This window comes from Hippopotamus amphibius, chromosome 3 (genome assembly GCF_030028045.1).
Source record: "Hippopotamus amphibius kiboko isolate mHipAmp2 chromosome 3, mHipAmp2.hap2, whole genome shotgun sequence".
NCBI lineage: Eukaryota > Metazoa > Chordata > Mammalia > Artiodactyla > Hippopotamidae > Hippopotamus > Hippopotamus amphibius.
Window position 1 is genome coordinate 161,816,516 of NC_080188.1, and position 16,786 is coordinate 161,833,301.

The 16,786-nt window shown below is 35.5% G+C and overlaps 1 protein-coding gene across 12 annotated transcripts in view; it reads left to right on the forward strand.

The window, feature by feature from the left end:
* The window catches only part of RPS6KC1 (ribosomal protein S6 kinase C1), a 193,621-nt gene that overhangs the window by 150,398 nt on the left and 26,437 nt on the right, over positions 1–16,786 (forward strand). For all 12 annotated transcript variants that reach the window (XM_057725866.1, XM_057725869.1, XM_057725871.1 and 9 more), the window contains 4 exons: positions 1,653–1,700; positions 2,910–3,042; positions 11,668–13,260; positions 13,532–13,621. In XM_057725866.1, the coding sequence (XP_057581849.1) occupies positions 1,653–1,700; positions 2,910–3,042; positions 11,668–13,260; positions 13,532–13,621 (1,864 nt within the window). The remainder of the gene's footprint in view (positions 1–1,652; positions 1,701–2,909; positions 3,043–11,667; positions 13,261–13,531; positions 13,622–16,786) is intronic.

Genomic DNA, 16,786 nt, shown 5'->3' on the forward strand with positions numbered 1-16,786 from the left:
CAATGATTACGCATGACTAAAGCACAGCATATAGTAAACACTCAAAACATGGTAGACAAAGAGAAGAGTGGAGAGTGCAGAGGAGAAATACTTAGGAAGTAGAATTGACTGGACTTGGTCGCTGGTTATAAAGCTGGAGGTCAGGGGAGAATTCACAGTGACTTAGGGAGCTTTCTTGATTTGAGGGTTCCATGCGTGGGGTTGTTATTCAGTACTGTAAGAGGTAAAATGGGGTTTTGTTTTATTTTTAATGGGGACAGGGCTTTGGGAAGAGGAAGAGATGAGTTTAGGAGAATATCTGGGAATATTCAAATGAAATTAAGTGGAGTTAAATAGTTAGGTCAAGCACTCAGAAGAGGGGTCAAAGATGAAGTTGTCACTATTACTTCAATTTCATCAGATCTTAAATGGGTTCCTCATCTTAGCACCCCTGTTTCTTTTCACCATTCCTTTATTTTCCTAAGCTTGATATCTTCTTTTACCCTTGACTCCCAACTCTCTGGAGGGGGTGGGAAAAAAAGCCCTGTTTATAGTGTTTGCAGATTTCTGTGGTGTAAATTCTCCCGCCATCACCCATTTTGTACTGTGGCTGCGTTTATGTTACAACGGCAGAGTTGAATAGCTGCAACAGAGACCACATGGGCCTGCAAAGCCTAAAATATTTACTGTCTGCATCTTTCCAGGAAAAGTTTGCCAACCTCTGCCGTAGTGTCTCCAAAATGATAAGATTAACATAATATAAAATATATAACATAAATGTTAAATATATTTATAAACTGTAAACTATAAATATAAATATTAATACAGTAGGATAATTCCCTATCTCTGTTCACTCTTTCTTTTCACCAAGATGGGTGGGGGGGTAGTGGATAGTTTGAGGGGGCAATGTGTGAGATTATGAGGGGATTTGAGGTCCTTTTTTTGGATATATGCTTTTTCTCTGAAGTGGCATAACTTATGTCTTAAAAAGAAGACCCTGCCTGCTATTTTGAGAATAGACCATAGGGCAGTAAAGATGGAAGCAGAGAAATCTGTTCAGAGGCTGTTGTTGTAATCCAGGTAAATCTTTGCTTCATCCAGGGTAATAGCTATGGAAGTGGTGAGGTGAGTTCAGATTCTGAATACCTGATACAAGATAGAGCTGGCAGAATTTGCTGATGGGAAAAGAGCGGTTAAGGATGAGTCCAGGATGGAGAAGCAGCACCAAAAGAGTGCCTTGGGTTGGAGCCTGAGTTATTGAGATCACATTGTAGCAAGTTGCTACATTAGAGGTTTTAGGAAGAAAATTGAGATTTCAATTTCTGTTTAAAAAAAATTTTTTTTTTAATTTTTTTACTTTTTTTAAACCATATATGTTTAATGAGGAAAAGTTCTTTTTCTAAAATAGTTCTTCCTTTTCAGAAATATATTTTAAAATAAATCTAGGAAAACAGTGTTTGTAAAATATGGCATTTTTAGAAAGGAAACTCACTTTAGATAAACTATTTTAATCCTGTGATTTGGTGACTTAAAAAAAAAATCTATTCAGAAATTAAGAATTTTGGCAGGGTCAATTTCAACCCTCCCCCCAAACCTTTAACGTATAGTTTTAAAAAATTATGAGTTCATGTTTCATTGTATTATAAATAAATTATTGCTCATGTTTTATGTAGGTTTTACTTGTAATGGACACAAGGACAGAACAGACATTCATTTTAAAAGTAAGTAGAGTTTTTATATTTAGAAATTTATTTTCAAATTATGCTTCTGAAAGAAAATATTTAATTTTTCTTCTGGGTATTTAAATGTTCTTTTATGTTCACAGTGATCTATATTTATTTTACTTTGTGTCCTTCCATCACAGTTAGTGAATATAGCAATAGCATACATTTAAAAAGAGGCTTAAGTTATGGAGGAAATAATTTGGAAAAGTTGAAAACTCATTTTATGCTGTTTAAATGTATAGTGTATAATTTGAATACATCTCTAATATATTTTGCATAATTTCTGAAGACCACATGCAGTCATAACTTTGATTATGATTACAGTTCTTAAGAGTTGAAATTTTGCCTTAAAGTCTTTATTACAGGTATTTGGGAAAGTTTTATCTACATCCCTGGCCCTGTCTTTTTTCTAAATTCAATTTTGATTCTTTATATTACTCAATTTGTAATTAAATGAAAAAGGGAAGAAAACCCCCTCAATTTTGTAATTTCAAAATCATATTTGAAGTGAATTGTGATAGTACATATTCTAGAAATATCCTAATTTAAGCATTTTTGCAGCATCCAGAATTAATTAATTTCAAATTAGTTTTATAGTTTGCTGATATTTTTTCTTTTGCTTATCAGCATGGCAGTAGGTCACATTGACATATACTGAAATAAATTTCTTTTTATGAGTATACTTTATCACTGGCATTTCCTCAGATTTTTAAACCAGGATATGACAGCAGAAACTACACATACCTTGTTCCTTTGGAGAAAACTTAAAATGATCTTTGTACTTTTTTGAAATAGAATTTTAAAATTGCCCATTTAATCTAGTAATACCTTTTGTGTCTCAGGAATTTGAATTGATTGCACAATGTCTACTGCTTTAAAGATATACATAAGTAAAATAAAACTTAAGAAAAGGTCATAGAGAAATAACTGTGTGTCATCCTGATGACTTCGTTTGAGAGCATCTCTAATAAAAACACTGACCCACGTAATTGATTTTAATGGCAGCTTTGTGGCATCTTCCGTTCTCTGGATTCACGCCAGATGCCATCAGCAGAGCCTCCAGGGACTGAGGGGCATAGAGCAGCAGATGAGTGGTTTCTCTGAAGCCCAGAGTAACTCGGATAGATTAGTTTGGTTGATAAACACAGAGCACAGCAGGCTCCAAAGGCAACTGAGGGTACAACTGACCTTTTTGTTCTCTGTCAGGGTCTAAGGAAAAGCAGTGAATACAGCAGGAACAGAAAGACCATCATCCCCCGCTGTGTGCCCAACATGGTGTGTCTGCACAAGTACATCATTTCTGAGGAGTCAGTATTTCTTGTGCTGCAGCACGCGGAAGGTTGGTTTGTAGTTTAAGTTGTTTATGGAGTGAAGAATGTCACCTGCTTAGCTTTTTAGTTTCTGTAATGTCCTTCTTACTCTGTCATTACTTGAGCAGATAAAACATATAAAACACATGTAAGAAAATCTTTCCTTATTCCTCTGCTCTCCCTCGCTGCTTTGGGTTGTGAGGGAGAATGAAGGCCCAGGTGAGCCGCAGATTTCATTTGAACTATAGTAACATACTTAGATATACTTAACTACTTACTTACTCTGAGGATTGGTTCAATATGATGAGAACTTTAATGCGAATGTGTGCTAAGAGAACTAGGTTTTATTTTAGGGATTTCTCTTGTTCTCTGCTGAAAAGATACATTTAATGTTAGATGACAAAATGAAAAGCATCCCCTGAAGAATTAATAATTATCTCCTTTTTTAGAAGTTATAGGTATTTGCTTAACATTTGACATTACCTAGTTATTTTGATCTGAGTTTTTATGAATACAGCCATTGGCATCACATATGGGTACAAAGGAGAGGCACTGTGCTCTGCCTTCAAACTGTTTATGACACTTCAGCTCTTAGTAAAGGGAACAGCTGACAAAAAAAATACTATATTTTGGTTTGTTTGTGCCCTTTAACACCTGAATTTAAGTAAATAGTCTTTTATGTAGAATGAACACAGCATATAAATATAAATCCACAAGATAAATACTGCCTTTTGGCTTTTTAAGAGGTATTCTTAAAATAGTAAAGAAAATTAAATTATTTTCCATATTTCATGAAGATGTTATTATTTTTACATACTGAGAATAAAGAACAACTGTGCTTTAGTAATAGGCATAACATTTGAATTGAATGCATTTTCCCAGGAAAATGAGTCATTGCTTTGCAGAATGAGGTCTTGTATGAAAACTAACGTAAGATTTTTGATGGGGACAATAAACTATTAATATTGTTTATTATGAAGTACAGCACAAGATAACTACAGATGGAGGGAAGACCTCCATATGTAGTATTTAATAGGAAATTCAGAAGGGGCTCCATGGTCTCTCAGGTATTAAGAGAGTTAATTGCGTGTGTGAATTGGATAACTAATTCACCTTTGTTCAGACATTATAGACAGCTTTTATCCGAGGATACCAGTGCATTACAGACATTATTGAATTAGAGGTCATGTCATCTGATAGCGAAATACAGCCACCTCTGGTGTGGAACAGAATAACTTGCGTAGTAATAATCCATAATAATTTAGAACAAGGTCAGTAGGATGAATGTAATTATAGTCAATATTCTATTACCCAGTGTGGATTATTCATGCTGGAGATTATCTGTGGCAAATTTTCAATCCTAGTGTACCTCTGCCCATTTGCAGCTGCTTCTTCCTGTTTTTCCTTTTCCTTCTCCAAATACTTCATTTTTCTCTTGTGCCATCTTCTCTCCTTCTCTTATACTCCCTAAAGCTGATATTTCAACTGACTTTATTACTATAGAAAATGTTTATAATGTGCTTTTAAAACCACAGACATGTGGCTTTCAAATTTTCTACTGTTTTTAGATTATCTTTACCAAGTCTTTTTTCCTTTATTGTTGACCATGCTTGACTTTGAATGGTCACATGACCATAAATTTGTCCTGGATTACTTAAACTTGGAGGGGAGGTGGGGAGGGCAGGAATCTGTTATGACTATTCATTTCAGGTATTTATTGTTTAATTTTAAGAAGGTTTTATAATATAAATAGATTATAGTGTAAATAGGGACTCTGGATTCATTTAATATTCAGCAAATTTATTGAGCGTGTATTATCTATTAGGCATTCTTTTAGGTGAACAAAACAGGAAAAGAATCTGACTTTTTGAAACTTACATTCTTTTTGTGGAGAGTCCAACAAAAACAAAAGTGTGATAATATTGGTTAATAATAGGGATTGTACTCATCTTTGACACAGAGGGATCCAATCGAGAATGACTGGGGGACTAGTTTAGACTAGTTAGTCAAAGAAGCCCACTCTCAGAAGGGGACATTTAAGAGGAGTTCTGAATGACAAAAGAAATAACCCGTTGGATGTAAGGGGGAAGCCCATTCTAGGTATATGGATCAGTGTAAGAAGTCAAAGGCAAAAACAAACTTGGAATGTTTGATAAACAGGAAAGGAGACTATTCAGTTGGAGTCTGGTAGGTGAAGCTATTGGAGAAGCAGGCAGGAGCATGGTAAGGACTTTGGCTTTCATTCAGGTGAATTGGGAGACCACTGGACATTTTAAAGTGACAAAGTTTGATTTACATTTAAGAAAACCACTCTGTTGTATGTGGAATTGATTATAGAAAGGCAAAAGTAGAAGAAGTGAAGGGTAATAAAGTAGTCTGGGCAAGAGATGATGATAGCATGGCCTTATGGAATACTAGCAGAGTTGTTTTGAGGGTAGTCACTGGGACCTGTGCTGGATTTGAGGTTAGGGAAAGAAGAATCTAGGGTAATTTCCTGGATTGGGTATGAGCTGTCAAGTGAACTTGATGACAGACAGTGTGTTATCTTTTACATGTTAGTTTCTTTGTTACCTCCGTGAATTAGGAGGTTGTGCATTTATCATAAAAACATCAGTTTCATGTACGTGAATAGCTATTACTGAAAAAGTAAACAATGAAGAGTTGTTTTCTCCATAATGTGAATGCTTGAATATTTACGATTTGGGCTTTAACTTCCCTTTGCTTACAGAACTGTTCATGATTCACATGAGTCTTTAGACTAATTTTCTTAACATTTTTAATTCACTCACTTGGAAGTATTTTAGCTCTCTCTGTGATATAGGCTTAGTTCTGACATGGCAGTGAACAAAACAAAGACTCTGCCCACATAGAGCTTACAGTACAGAGGCAGAGCAGACAGTAAGCAAATACACAGGTAAATATATGAAGGAAAGCCAGAAGGGTGAGTTGGGGGTTGCTCTTTTATATAGAGTGGTCACCTTATTAACAAGGGAGCATTTGGCCAGTGACCTGAGGGAAGTGAGAGAGGGAGCAGATGTGGACATGAGAGGGAAGAGTATCTTGGCCAGAGAGAATAAGTACATAGGCCTGGAGGCAAGAGTGTATTTGCTGTACACGAAACAGCAAGGTCACGTATGGCTGGACGAGAATGGGAAGAGTGATAGGAAATGGTCTCAGAGAAGTGGCGAGGCAGGTGGGCAGATCTGGTGTGGTCTTCTAGGCCACTTTAAGATCATAGTTTTTATTCTGAATGGATAGGAAGTCACTGGAAGATATTGAGCAGAGGAGTGACAAGGTAGGGGTCACTCTGATTGCTTGGTGGAAAATAGAATCTAGGAGAAGCAGGGAGACCAGTGTGGAGGTTGTTGCAGCAATCCAGGTGAAATTGATGCTGGCTTGGACAAAGTATTAGTGGTGGAGGTGGTGAGAAATGTTTATTAGATTCTGAATGTATTTTGAAGATAGAACTGACATGATTCTGCCTTGTATGACTCCACGGTTTTGGGCTCAAATAACTGAAAGAATGGTTTACATTTACTAAGATGAAGAAAGCTGTGGGAGGAGTAGATTTAGAGGGAAAAACCAGAAATTCAGTGTTGGACATGTGAGTTTGAGATGCTTATTAAATTTCCAGGTGGTGCTGAGTAGGCAGTTGGATATGCCAGACAGGATTTTAGGAGAGAGGTTTAAAATGTTTATTGTTCCTATTAATGGATTTCTTATTTTAACTCTGTTTGAAGAAGAAAAGGTGGGAGAAACAAAGGTATTCAGTCAAGGCTATGTGTGTTATTAAAACTTTAAGTTCCTAAGATTAAGGATTCTGATTTATCATATATATGCATCCTAGCATTTACAGGAATACTTGGTACATAGAAGATGCTCAGTGTATAATTGTTCAATACTGAGTGAGAAAAGATGAATGACTAAGTTACAAGAAAGTGATTGGAAAAGCTTCCAAGTGTGAACATACCAAGTTGGTTGGGGGTGGGAACGAGTTTCTCCTCAAGTTACTTGGGCACCCAAGGGATGAAATGATTCTCTTTTTGTTAACTAGTCTTTAAAAAATACTGTAAAACTAATATAGAAAGAAATTCACACTAGATGGACGTAAAGTAGAAATAAAAATTATTCCTCCTTATTCACTTGAATGCCTTATTCTCTAGAAATAGGGGGAACATTTCTAGAAATTTCCTATGTATATAAACATATACTACTTCCTACCTGTCTGATTTTTAAAAACATAAATGGATTTTACATATTGTTCAATAGCTTGCTTCCCCCCCCATCCTAACAGTGTACTTTGGACATCTTTCCTTATCAGTACATATAGGTGTCCATTAAGAGAGGCAGTGTAGTATACTGATTAGAAAGAAGTATCTTAGAGCCAGACTACATTAACTTGAAGGTTGGCTTACAAGTTACTAGTTGTGTGACCTTGAGAAGATTATTTAGCCTTTTTATGCCTCTGTTCCTTATCTGTAAAATAGGGATAATAAGAATTACATAATAAGTAATTAACTGTAATAATTACATAGGGTAGATGTAAGGATTAAAATAGTTGATATATGTAAAGCACTTATAATAGTGCCTAGTACATGGTAAACATTATTTGTTGGCAATGTTGCTATTTATTTTTGAATAGATACAAGGGATTTGGTTGTGCAGATTTACCATAACTGATTTAAGTAGCCCTCTGTTAATTGTTGCTTAAATTGTTTCCAGTACTTGTCCCTATGTATCTTTGTGCAGTTTTTGTTTTATTTTGTTTTGAGAATTATCTGTAGGACAAATTTCTTGAAGTAGAATTGCTGGATCAAAAGATGATATATTTTACATATATTAAATTTAAATTCTGGTTCTGGTTAAGTAAATTGAACAGATTTTCTTTGTAATCTTGCAGAAAACCAATAGATGAAAATCTAAAGAGAGACAAAGAGTTTTTATTAAACCTATGGATTGCTATTTTCATAACTTAAAATAGCTAATGTCTGCAATTTTATATGCTTCAGCAGGGCTTAATGTCATTTATATTCTTAGAGTATTAAGAATTATCAATAGTTTAGATATTTTCTATTTATATTTTGTGATTTAGCAATGACAGGATTTTTTAGGTTAATGTTATTAATGTTACAATAATAATGTTGACACTTGTGTAAGTTTGTGTATGGGGCCCGATCTTAACTCTGTAGCAAAGTAAAACCCAGTCAGCTTCTGTGGATAAGAAATTTCATGGGAATAATGTGTTTTTATAAGTTATGTGATTTTCTTGATTTTGTAATCGAAAAAAAGTATGTCAGAGGACCAAATTTTTGTTTCTGTAGCCCCATATTATATGTTAATTCTAACTGCCCGGCTCCCTCCCCCCCCCCACCAAAGAATGAAAAGCTAAAACAGTTTTTTTTTCCCCTCTCTTGAAAATGTGCAGTTTTTATATTGGATTGGCCAAAAAGTTCGTTCAGATTTTTCCAGAAACTGTTATGGAATACCCAAATGAACTTTTTGGCAAGCCCAGTACTTCACATTAGAGTACTTGTTTAGGCTAGTAACAAATTTCATAAAGAAAATACCAACAATTACATTAATTTTTTTTATCTAATAATGAAGAGATGGAAATTAAATAAGATGCCATATTTGATTAAGCAAGTTGCTAAACTTGCTAATATCCAATATAGGTCAGATGCTTTGAAGATGGCACTAATAATACATGTTGCCTGTAGGAGTGGATTCTGGTACAGCCTTTCTGTAAAGCAGTGTAATGACACATATCAGAAGCATTAAAGATATTCATACTTCCTGACCTAGCGCTTTGATTTCTGGTGTTCTGTCCTGATGAAATGATCAGAGGTGTTAAGTATTTGTAAGTTAAAGTATGCATTATTTTAATTCTAGTAGTAAAAGGCTAGAAGCAGCTTAAATGTTCAACAATAGAGGAACATTTAAACGCACCATATCTATCTCATGGATATGCTGTGTAGCCATTCAAGTTCATATTCTCATGAAATTAGAAAATGTTTATGATGAGATGTTAGTTGTAAAAAGTCTGAAAATAAATATACTAATTGTTAGTAGTGTTTATGGGTGATTTATGTATTCTGAATTTTTTGCTGTTCTCCTTGTCCTTTTCTGTGTTAAAAAATTTTTTTTAATAATAAAACCATGTGTCTGTTTTAGAATAAGTAAGAAAGTATGACCAAAAATAATGACATTTTTAGAATGTATAAACTTTTCCTTGAAAGGTTTTCAAAAAATTTGTAAAGATGTCATCTTTTTGTAACTCAATAAGTATTTAATTCCTGTTATTTTACGTACTAGACAGAATCCCTTCTTGCAGTTATGAAGACCCTGCAGTCTGATAGAGCTAATAAAAATATAAAAGTAATATTAATATGAAATAGAATGTTGTAAATGTCATAAGGAGGATGAAGAGAAATAGAGGATTCTGAGAAGATAGGAATTGTTTCCAGTGAGGAGATATAAAAACATTGATAAAAGAAAAAAAGTTCTGAAGGACCTTCAGGAATGGGTGGGATTTTGACAAGCAGATATTGGGGAAACTAATAGGAAAGAAAATTCTAAGTGGTAGCTATAGTTTGAGCAAAAGCCCAACATGGGTTATAAGTGGAGAAATTCTATTCAGGTGAAATATGTGGTGATTTGAGAGAGAGGACCAAATCATGGGTTGGCACTCTATTACTATGGGTCCAAATGCCTATATGGAGTTGGTACACCGTTCAGTAGGTGTGGGGGTGGGGTGGGATTTGGGTTCTTGGAGAAATGACATGATAAGGTCTGTGCTAAGATGGAAGATTACTTGGGCAGCAGTTAGTATGACAGAGTGATGATACAAGAAGCACTGAAAGTAGGGGTCTAGTTGTAGCTGTAACATTATTCCAAGAAACAAAGAGTGATCAAAGGAATTAAAAGAAGAGGAAGACTGTGGGAAACATGGGTAGATCTTATAGGACTTGGAAACTTGTCAGATATAGAAAGAACAAGGGAGAGAAAATAGTCCCAGTTTGGTCCAAAGCTTTTGTGCCTCAGTAGCACTGAAGTCAGAGGGAGTGATCTGGGGAGCAAAAATAAAGAATTTAAGCACATTCAATTTTAGGTTTGAGCAGCTCATCCAGGTTGAATTAACCTAAGAATGAATGCACCTTTTCTTAGTACTTTACTAACTAGGTACTGCTCCTTGCTGACCACTAGAACTTTACAGCTACAGATAGTGTCTACTTTGTGATGGCATATCTCATTCTGATGAGTTATCATCTGAGTTAACAAGCATTGAGTGAATGCCTGTCATGTCCTGCACACTGTTTAGGCAGTACGTATATAAAGATGAAAAAGACCTAGTCCTGTCCTCGCAGTAGGACAATAAAATAATATACATCATTTTTTTTGAACTGCATACAAGAACCCCAGCTTCAGGACAGGCATTATTGTTAATGCGCCACAATGGAGGTATTTGTGATAAGAGGAACGTGGTTGTCAAAAGAATCAAAAAAGGTGGAATCGATGCATAGTTTATTTTGTGTGTGAGTGAATTTCAAATCAATATGTGAATCCTTAAACTTTAGTTTGAATATGGGGAAAGGAGACACTGAGTATAATCTAGTGATGACAGAAAGTTAGCTAAGAAAAAACAAGAGGGAAAAGTTTTAAACACCACAATGTTCTGTACCACTAATTATTATCAAAATGGGATAAGACTGTTAACTAGATCACTGGTAGAAGAAGATATCTGAGTATCTTAGGATTAATATTATAACTACGCTTTATAGCATTTACTCTATGCTGGGCACTGTATTGGATACTTTATGTATTTATTGAGTTCCTCTAAATGAAATGAAATGAAATGCCAAGGAAAGAAAGATTTTTTTGGATGCTTCCATTGACCTTTTCACATGTATAATTGACTGTCAGTGATTATTTCCCCTAAGATTTAGTTACCCTTGGTATATGATATTTAATAACAACATTTAAAAATGTGCTGAAAAAATTGCCTTCCCCTCATTAGTACAGGGTTTCATTTTAAATGCATTATTTCCTATTTTTGGGAGCAATAGTCATATCTTCACAAAATATGCTCCCACAATTTACTGTTTTTAAGATTTCTGGATCAAATTTAACTGTTCTTTCTTTTTGTAATACTGTTTCTAGCCAGTAGCGCTTTGGTGGCCATGCTTGAAAAAATTATTAATAAACAGAGCAGAACATAGTCGGATGTTTCTAGAGTAAATGATATTTAACTGTAAAGTAGAATTTTAGCTGTGAAATTTCATATTAGTATTTGTTATAACCAGTTTCTCATCAAAGGAAGAAATAGGTTGACATTTTAAAAATACTTGATATTAGGAGATATGCTTGAAACTATACTCACCAATAATAAGAAGGCATTTTATTTTATTTAGTTATTTTTTTTCATTGCAAAAATTCTGTTTAGACGCTTTGCTGTCGGGAATCCCCAAATCAAGCTCAACTATCCTTTAAGAAGACATTTTATTAAAATGCTGCTTACAGCATACTTGACATTAATGGGTATCATTGACTTGCTTTTGATTGATTATTAGAATACTTTTTGTTTTTCTAATGGCTTCAATAAGTAACCATTAATTTGGGGTTTTTAATTTTTTTTCTTTGGTTATACTTGTTCACAGGTGGCAAACTCTGGTCATATATTAGTAAGTTTCTGAACAGAAGTCCTGAAGAAAGCTTTGACATTGAAGAAGTGAAAAAATCTTCACTTGCTAAAGTTCAACTGCAACAACCAACTTCTAGTCCTCAGGACAGCAGCTTTGAATCCAGAGGAAGTGATGGTGGAGCCATGCTTAAAGTTCTGCCTTTAAAGACTAGTCTTACTCCAAGCTCTCAAGATGACAGCAACCAAGATGATGATGGGCAAGAGAGCTCTCCAAAATGGCCAGATTCTGGCTCAAGTTCAGAAGAAGAGTGTACTACAAGTTATTTAACATTATGCAATGAGTATGGGCAAGAAAAGATTGAACCTGGCTCTTTGAATGAGGAGCCTTTCATGAAGACTGAAAGGAATGATATTGATACCAAAGCTATTGAAAACTTCCCAGCACACCTTGCTGCCGACAGTGACAGCCCCAGCACACAGCTAATAGCCCACGAGCTGAAGCTTTTTCCTGGAGATGATGGCCTAGAAGTAGTTAGTTCTCTGAGAACATCAGATTCCCTCAGTAGATCTAAAAACAGTCCCATGGAATTCTTTAGGATAGATAGTAAGGATAGCACTAGCGAACTCTTTGGACTTGATTTTGGAGAAAAATTGTATAGTCTAAAGTCAGAACCTTTGAAGCCATTCTTTGCTCTTTCTGATGGAGACAGCACTACCAGGAGTTTTAGTACTAGTGAAAGCAAGGTAGAGTTTATAGCTCAGGACACCATTAGCAGGGGCTCAGATGACTCTGTCCCTGTTATTTCTTTTAAAGATGCTGCTTTTGATGATGTCAGTGGTACTGATGAAGGAAGGCCTGATCTTCTTGTAAATCTACCTGGTGAACTGGAGCCAATAAAAGATGGTGCAGCAATGGGACCTACTAAGTTCACACAGACTAATATAGGCATGATAGAAAGTAAACTGTTGGAAACCCCTGATGTTTTATGCCTTAGGCTTAGTACTGAACAGTGCCAAGCACGTGAAGAAAAAGGCACAGAGGAACTGAGTGATCCCTGTAGGCCTGAATCCCATAGTATAACAGAGAAACACTACGCACAGGGGGATCTTGGGATGTTATTTGTAGCCGCTGATGATCGTAGTAATACGGGAGACATGTCTTTGTTACACAGTTCAGATCCTAAGTTTCAAGGACTTAGCGTGGTTGAGTCGGCAGTCACTGTACACAACACAGAAGAAAGCTTATTCCATATTTCTGACCCACTCTCAGGTGCTAACGAATATAACGTAAACACAGACACTTTAAAAACTGAAGAAGTATTGCTGTTTACAGATCAAACTGATGATTTGGCTAAAGAGGAGCCGACTATATTTCAGAAAGACTCTGAGACTAAAGCAGAGAGTGGGTTAGCACTAGGAGGAGACAAGGAAATACATCAGATTTTTGAGGACCTTGATAAAAAATTAGCACTGAACTCCAGGTTTTACATCCCAGAGGGCTGCATTCAAAGATGGGCAGCTGAAATGGTGGTAGCCCTTGATGCTTTACATAGAGAGGGAATTGTGTGCCGCGATTTGAACCCAAACAACATCTTATTGAATGATAGAGGTCAGGAACTTTTGCAAATGCATTTCTTTTTATTCGCTGTTGCTTCCAATTAACTGAGTAGGCGTTTTATCTTGTAATTAGTATCTTCATTTCCTGTCTAGAGCTTCATTATCAGTGCAGCAAATTCACCCCCAGTAATAGCTTCTAGTACTTAATGATGCCATTATTCTTAATGATACTGTTTTTAGCTACAAAAGGAGTAATTACAGTTCACTTCTGCAGAAAATGGAAGAGAAAAATGTTTTGATTTCTCCTGTCGTTTTGTTTTTAGGACACATTCAGCTAACGTATTTTAGCAGGTGGAGTGAGGTTGAAGATTCCTGCGACAGCGATGCCATGGAGAGAATGTACTGTGCCCCAGGTTAGAACAATCTCCTAACACGTTTCCCTTGGAAAAGTAGTTCGGCAGCTCTCATTTCCTTATTGAAGTTGTATTTGCACTAGCAGTTGACAGTGTGTTGGATTTGGTTGTCTCTTTAACCCTTTACAAAAGATAATTTGGGGGATAAAGTCATGATATAGTCCATAGTATGTGTGTATGTGTATTTGTTTATATTCAATGGGTTTATACTTCTCTTGGAACTGGCAGTGAATTCGTAGAAATGTCTTAACTTCTTAGTGTTTAAAAGGACCTTTAAGTATCCTCAACCTCTTTAAATGGATGATTTTTAAGATGTGAGAGGTAGATGACTAAAAGAGTCAAATTCCTAAGGCTAAAAATGGATAAAATTTGAAATAGGAAAAAAACGCAATGTTGTGACTTCGGTGATGAGCCATACTGGCATTTTAGAGCAGGTTTTAAAGAGTTCTTTCCTTATATGAAAAATTTTAGGAAGCATATTCTTCTTGTTTTGGAATAACCCAATATTTGACAGAATAGGTTTCTCTTACTATATTGTCTTTGTTTTTTTTAAACGAGAGATTTATTTCTGGGGGGTGTTAGATCCTTTGCTGATAATTACAGGCCTCATAAGCATATGAATTGGATTTGAGTTAGTTTCTCTCTGTCATTGATGCAGGTGGGGCTGTGTTTGAATCCACAGTTTGTTCACCTTTTGCCTACCTCTTTGGGTGGCTACCGTTGCTTCACTCGTCACCCCTCTGGCTTTCAAAGGAGGTTCAAACTGATTGTATTGACATGATATGCTTAGTTGTTGATTAATACAGTATTTAGTGCTTACTAGCAAACAAGCGTATTATTGATGCTAACATTGTTTCCCTGCATAATGGGAAATGATTATAATTAGGATTGAAAAAGCTATATTGTTTTTAGTTACAGTTTTCATTGTTAAGAATTATTTCTGTATTGGGGAATAGCAAAGTTTTTCAATCTGCAAAGCAAATATCCTAAAACTATTTCCTGAAAACAGTGATTTCGATTTTCTTCCTACTGTTATACTCTTTTCTTTCCTCTTGCGTCCCCCAGATTAGGATTGTTTGATTTTATTTCCTCCTAGGGGCGATAGAGGGTGCCTACATTTTTTTGTTTCTCACAAATAGATGATATGCTGGCTTTTGAAATCTTGTTAGTGTGATTTAGTTAATGGGATAACAAAAACATTTTCATAGTGAAATCTCTTTATTATGGTTATCTGGTTTATTTTTTAACAGACCCTTCCTCTTTCTCACCTGGCAGTAAATAATATTTTAGGTACCAATATATATAGATAAGTATATGTTAATTATAATGGATTTCAGTGTTTTAGGATCAAAATTAAATCTGGGCCTTTCTTAAGTAAAACCTGTTAAGTTTTACAGTCAAGTGCAGTATGAACCTCACATGAAAACCAAATGTTTATGGGGACAGTTTAATGTTTATAACGGACTCTTTACTTCCTCTTTTTCTTCTCACTTTCTTGTTGGAAACTATCTGTAGGATTGTACTTTGGCTTTCTTAGCAGATTATTTTTCTTTGAAGTACAGACATGTTTACTTTAACATTCATAGCGTGTTGACCTCCTGAGAATTTTAATATATGTGGAACAAAACCATACTACATTCATCAGCAGATACATACTTTCAACTTTGTGTACTGAAATTCAGTTTTGTGTACTGAATTTAATACAGACCAGTTTCCAAGTTCTAATTTTTAAGTGTTTTCCCGGAAACCACAATTCTCATAGTTTACCAGCAGGTGGCAGTCTACCATTAATGGATTTTTGCTGGCGTCATCCAGGTTGTCCTTCACTAACATTTGCAAAAAGCTGTAGTCTGAAGAAGGGCTTTGTTTTAATTATTTGCATAAAAGAATTGTACTTTCAAGCTTTGTGAGTTGCAAGTGTTCTAGTATTATGGCATACATTGAACAATGTGGAAAGTCTCTCCATTCCTTGGACCTATTAATTTGTTTTCTCAATAGTATAAAACTCAGTCAGTAATGACCTTAATTGAAAAGCAATGTGGGTGTTCTGATTTAGATGATCTTAAACCTAGAGTTGCAGAACTCAGTTAAGTTTGTGTACTCCTGCCCAATTGCTTATAATGCAAGGGGAATTAGAACAAAAATTCGTGAATTACTGTTTGTTTCAAAACTGAATAGCAGTGCTACTGATAAAAATACAGATTGACTCTGCTCTTCTCAAAGGGGTGGGAGCAATGATAAGAAGCTAATGTTTCAGTGCTTAAAAATCACAAATCAGTGAACACACGGGGACATGGAGTACTGAGTCATCTTTTGATGTATTCTTTGCAATACGGAGGGTTGAAGTAATTGTCCTCCCACATCCCCCTTGCCCTCCTATTTCCCACCTCTAACCTTAGTATTTTTGTCCAAGTAACTCTAAAGCATGTTAAGCAGCTGATGTTTGGTTAGAAAGTAAAGTTGTCACAAGATTATGATGAGAACGATTCACTTCTGTTTAAACAGCATGCAACCTCTACCCCTACCACTCCTCCCTCCTGGGAATCCTTATCACACATTTGTCCTGAAAACATTATCCACCTGCCCTGTACTTTATAATATCAGCAGTGTATCTTTTTATCTTGTGGATGATGTGCCTTTATATTTTGAGAAAATTTTCCAGTAACAGATTCGATTTACATGGACAGAAACTTGAGCAAATGCCAGACTAGCAGGGGGGCCATTATTCTGCTCTATAAATAAGTTTAAAAAAGAAAACACACACACAGAAACCTGTGAATCAACATGTTTTGGTCTAATTGAGGGGAAAAGCAAGACAGATAAATTTTGAAATGCAAATGATCACCTTCTGTTATTTAAGTGTAGTTTCTGCCAACTTCTCGATCTTAGATTTTAAAAAGTCATTGTCATTTCAACAATGTATACTGCCTAGGATGTCTGACGCTCACAAGTTGCTACAGCGAAACGAAGAACTTTAAAAAAAAAAAGTTGCCACTTTTTTATATGAAAGAAAATAAGTCCAACAACAAAAAGACAAAAACGGTGGAGCTTTCTCTGTCTACATCTGTGAAAAAGCCAGCACATAAATGGCTGCAGCTGCAGGCCCATCAAGAGGGTCTTGAGAATACGAATTCACTGATCAAACCCAGCCCTGTTTTCACAGTA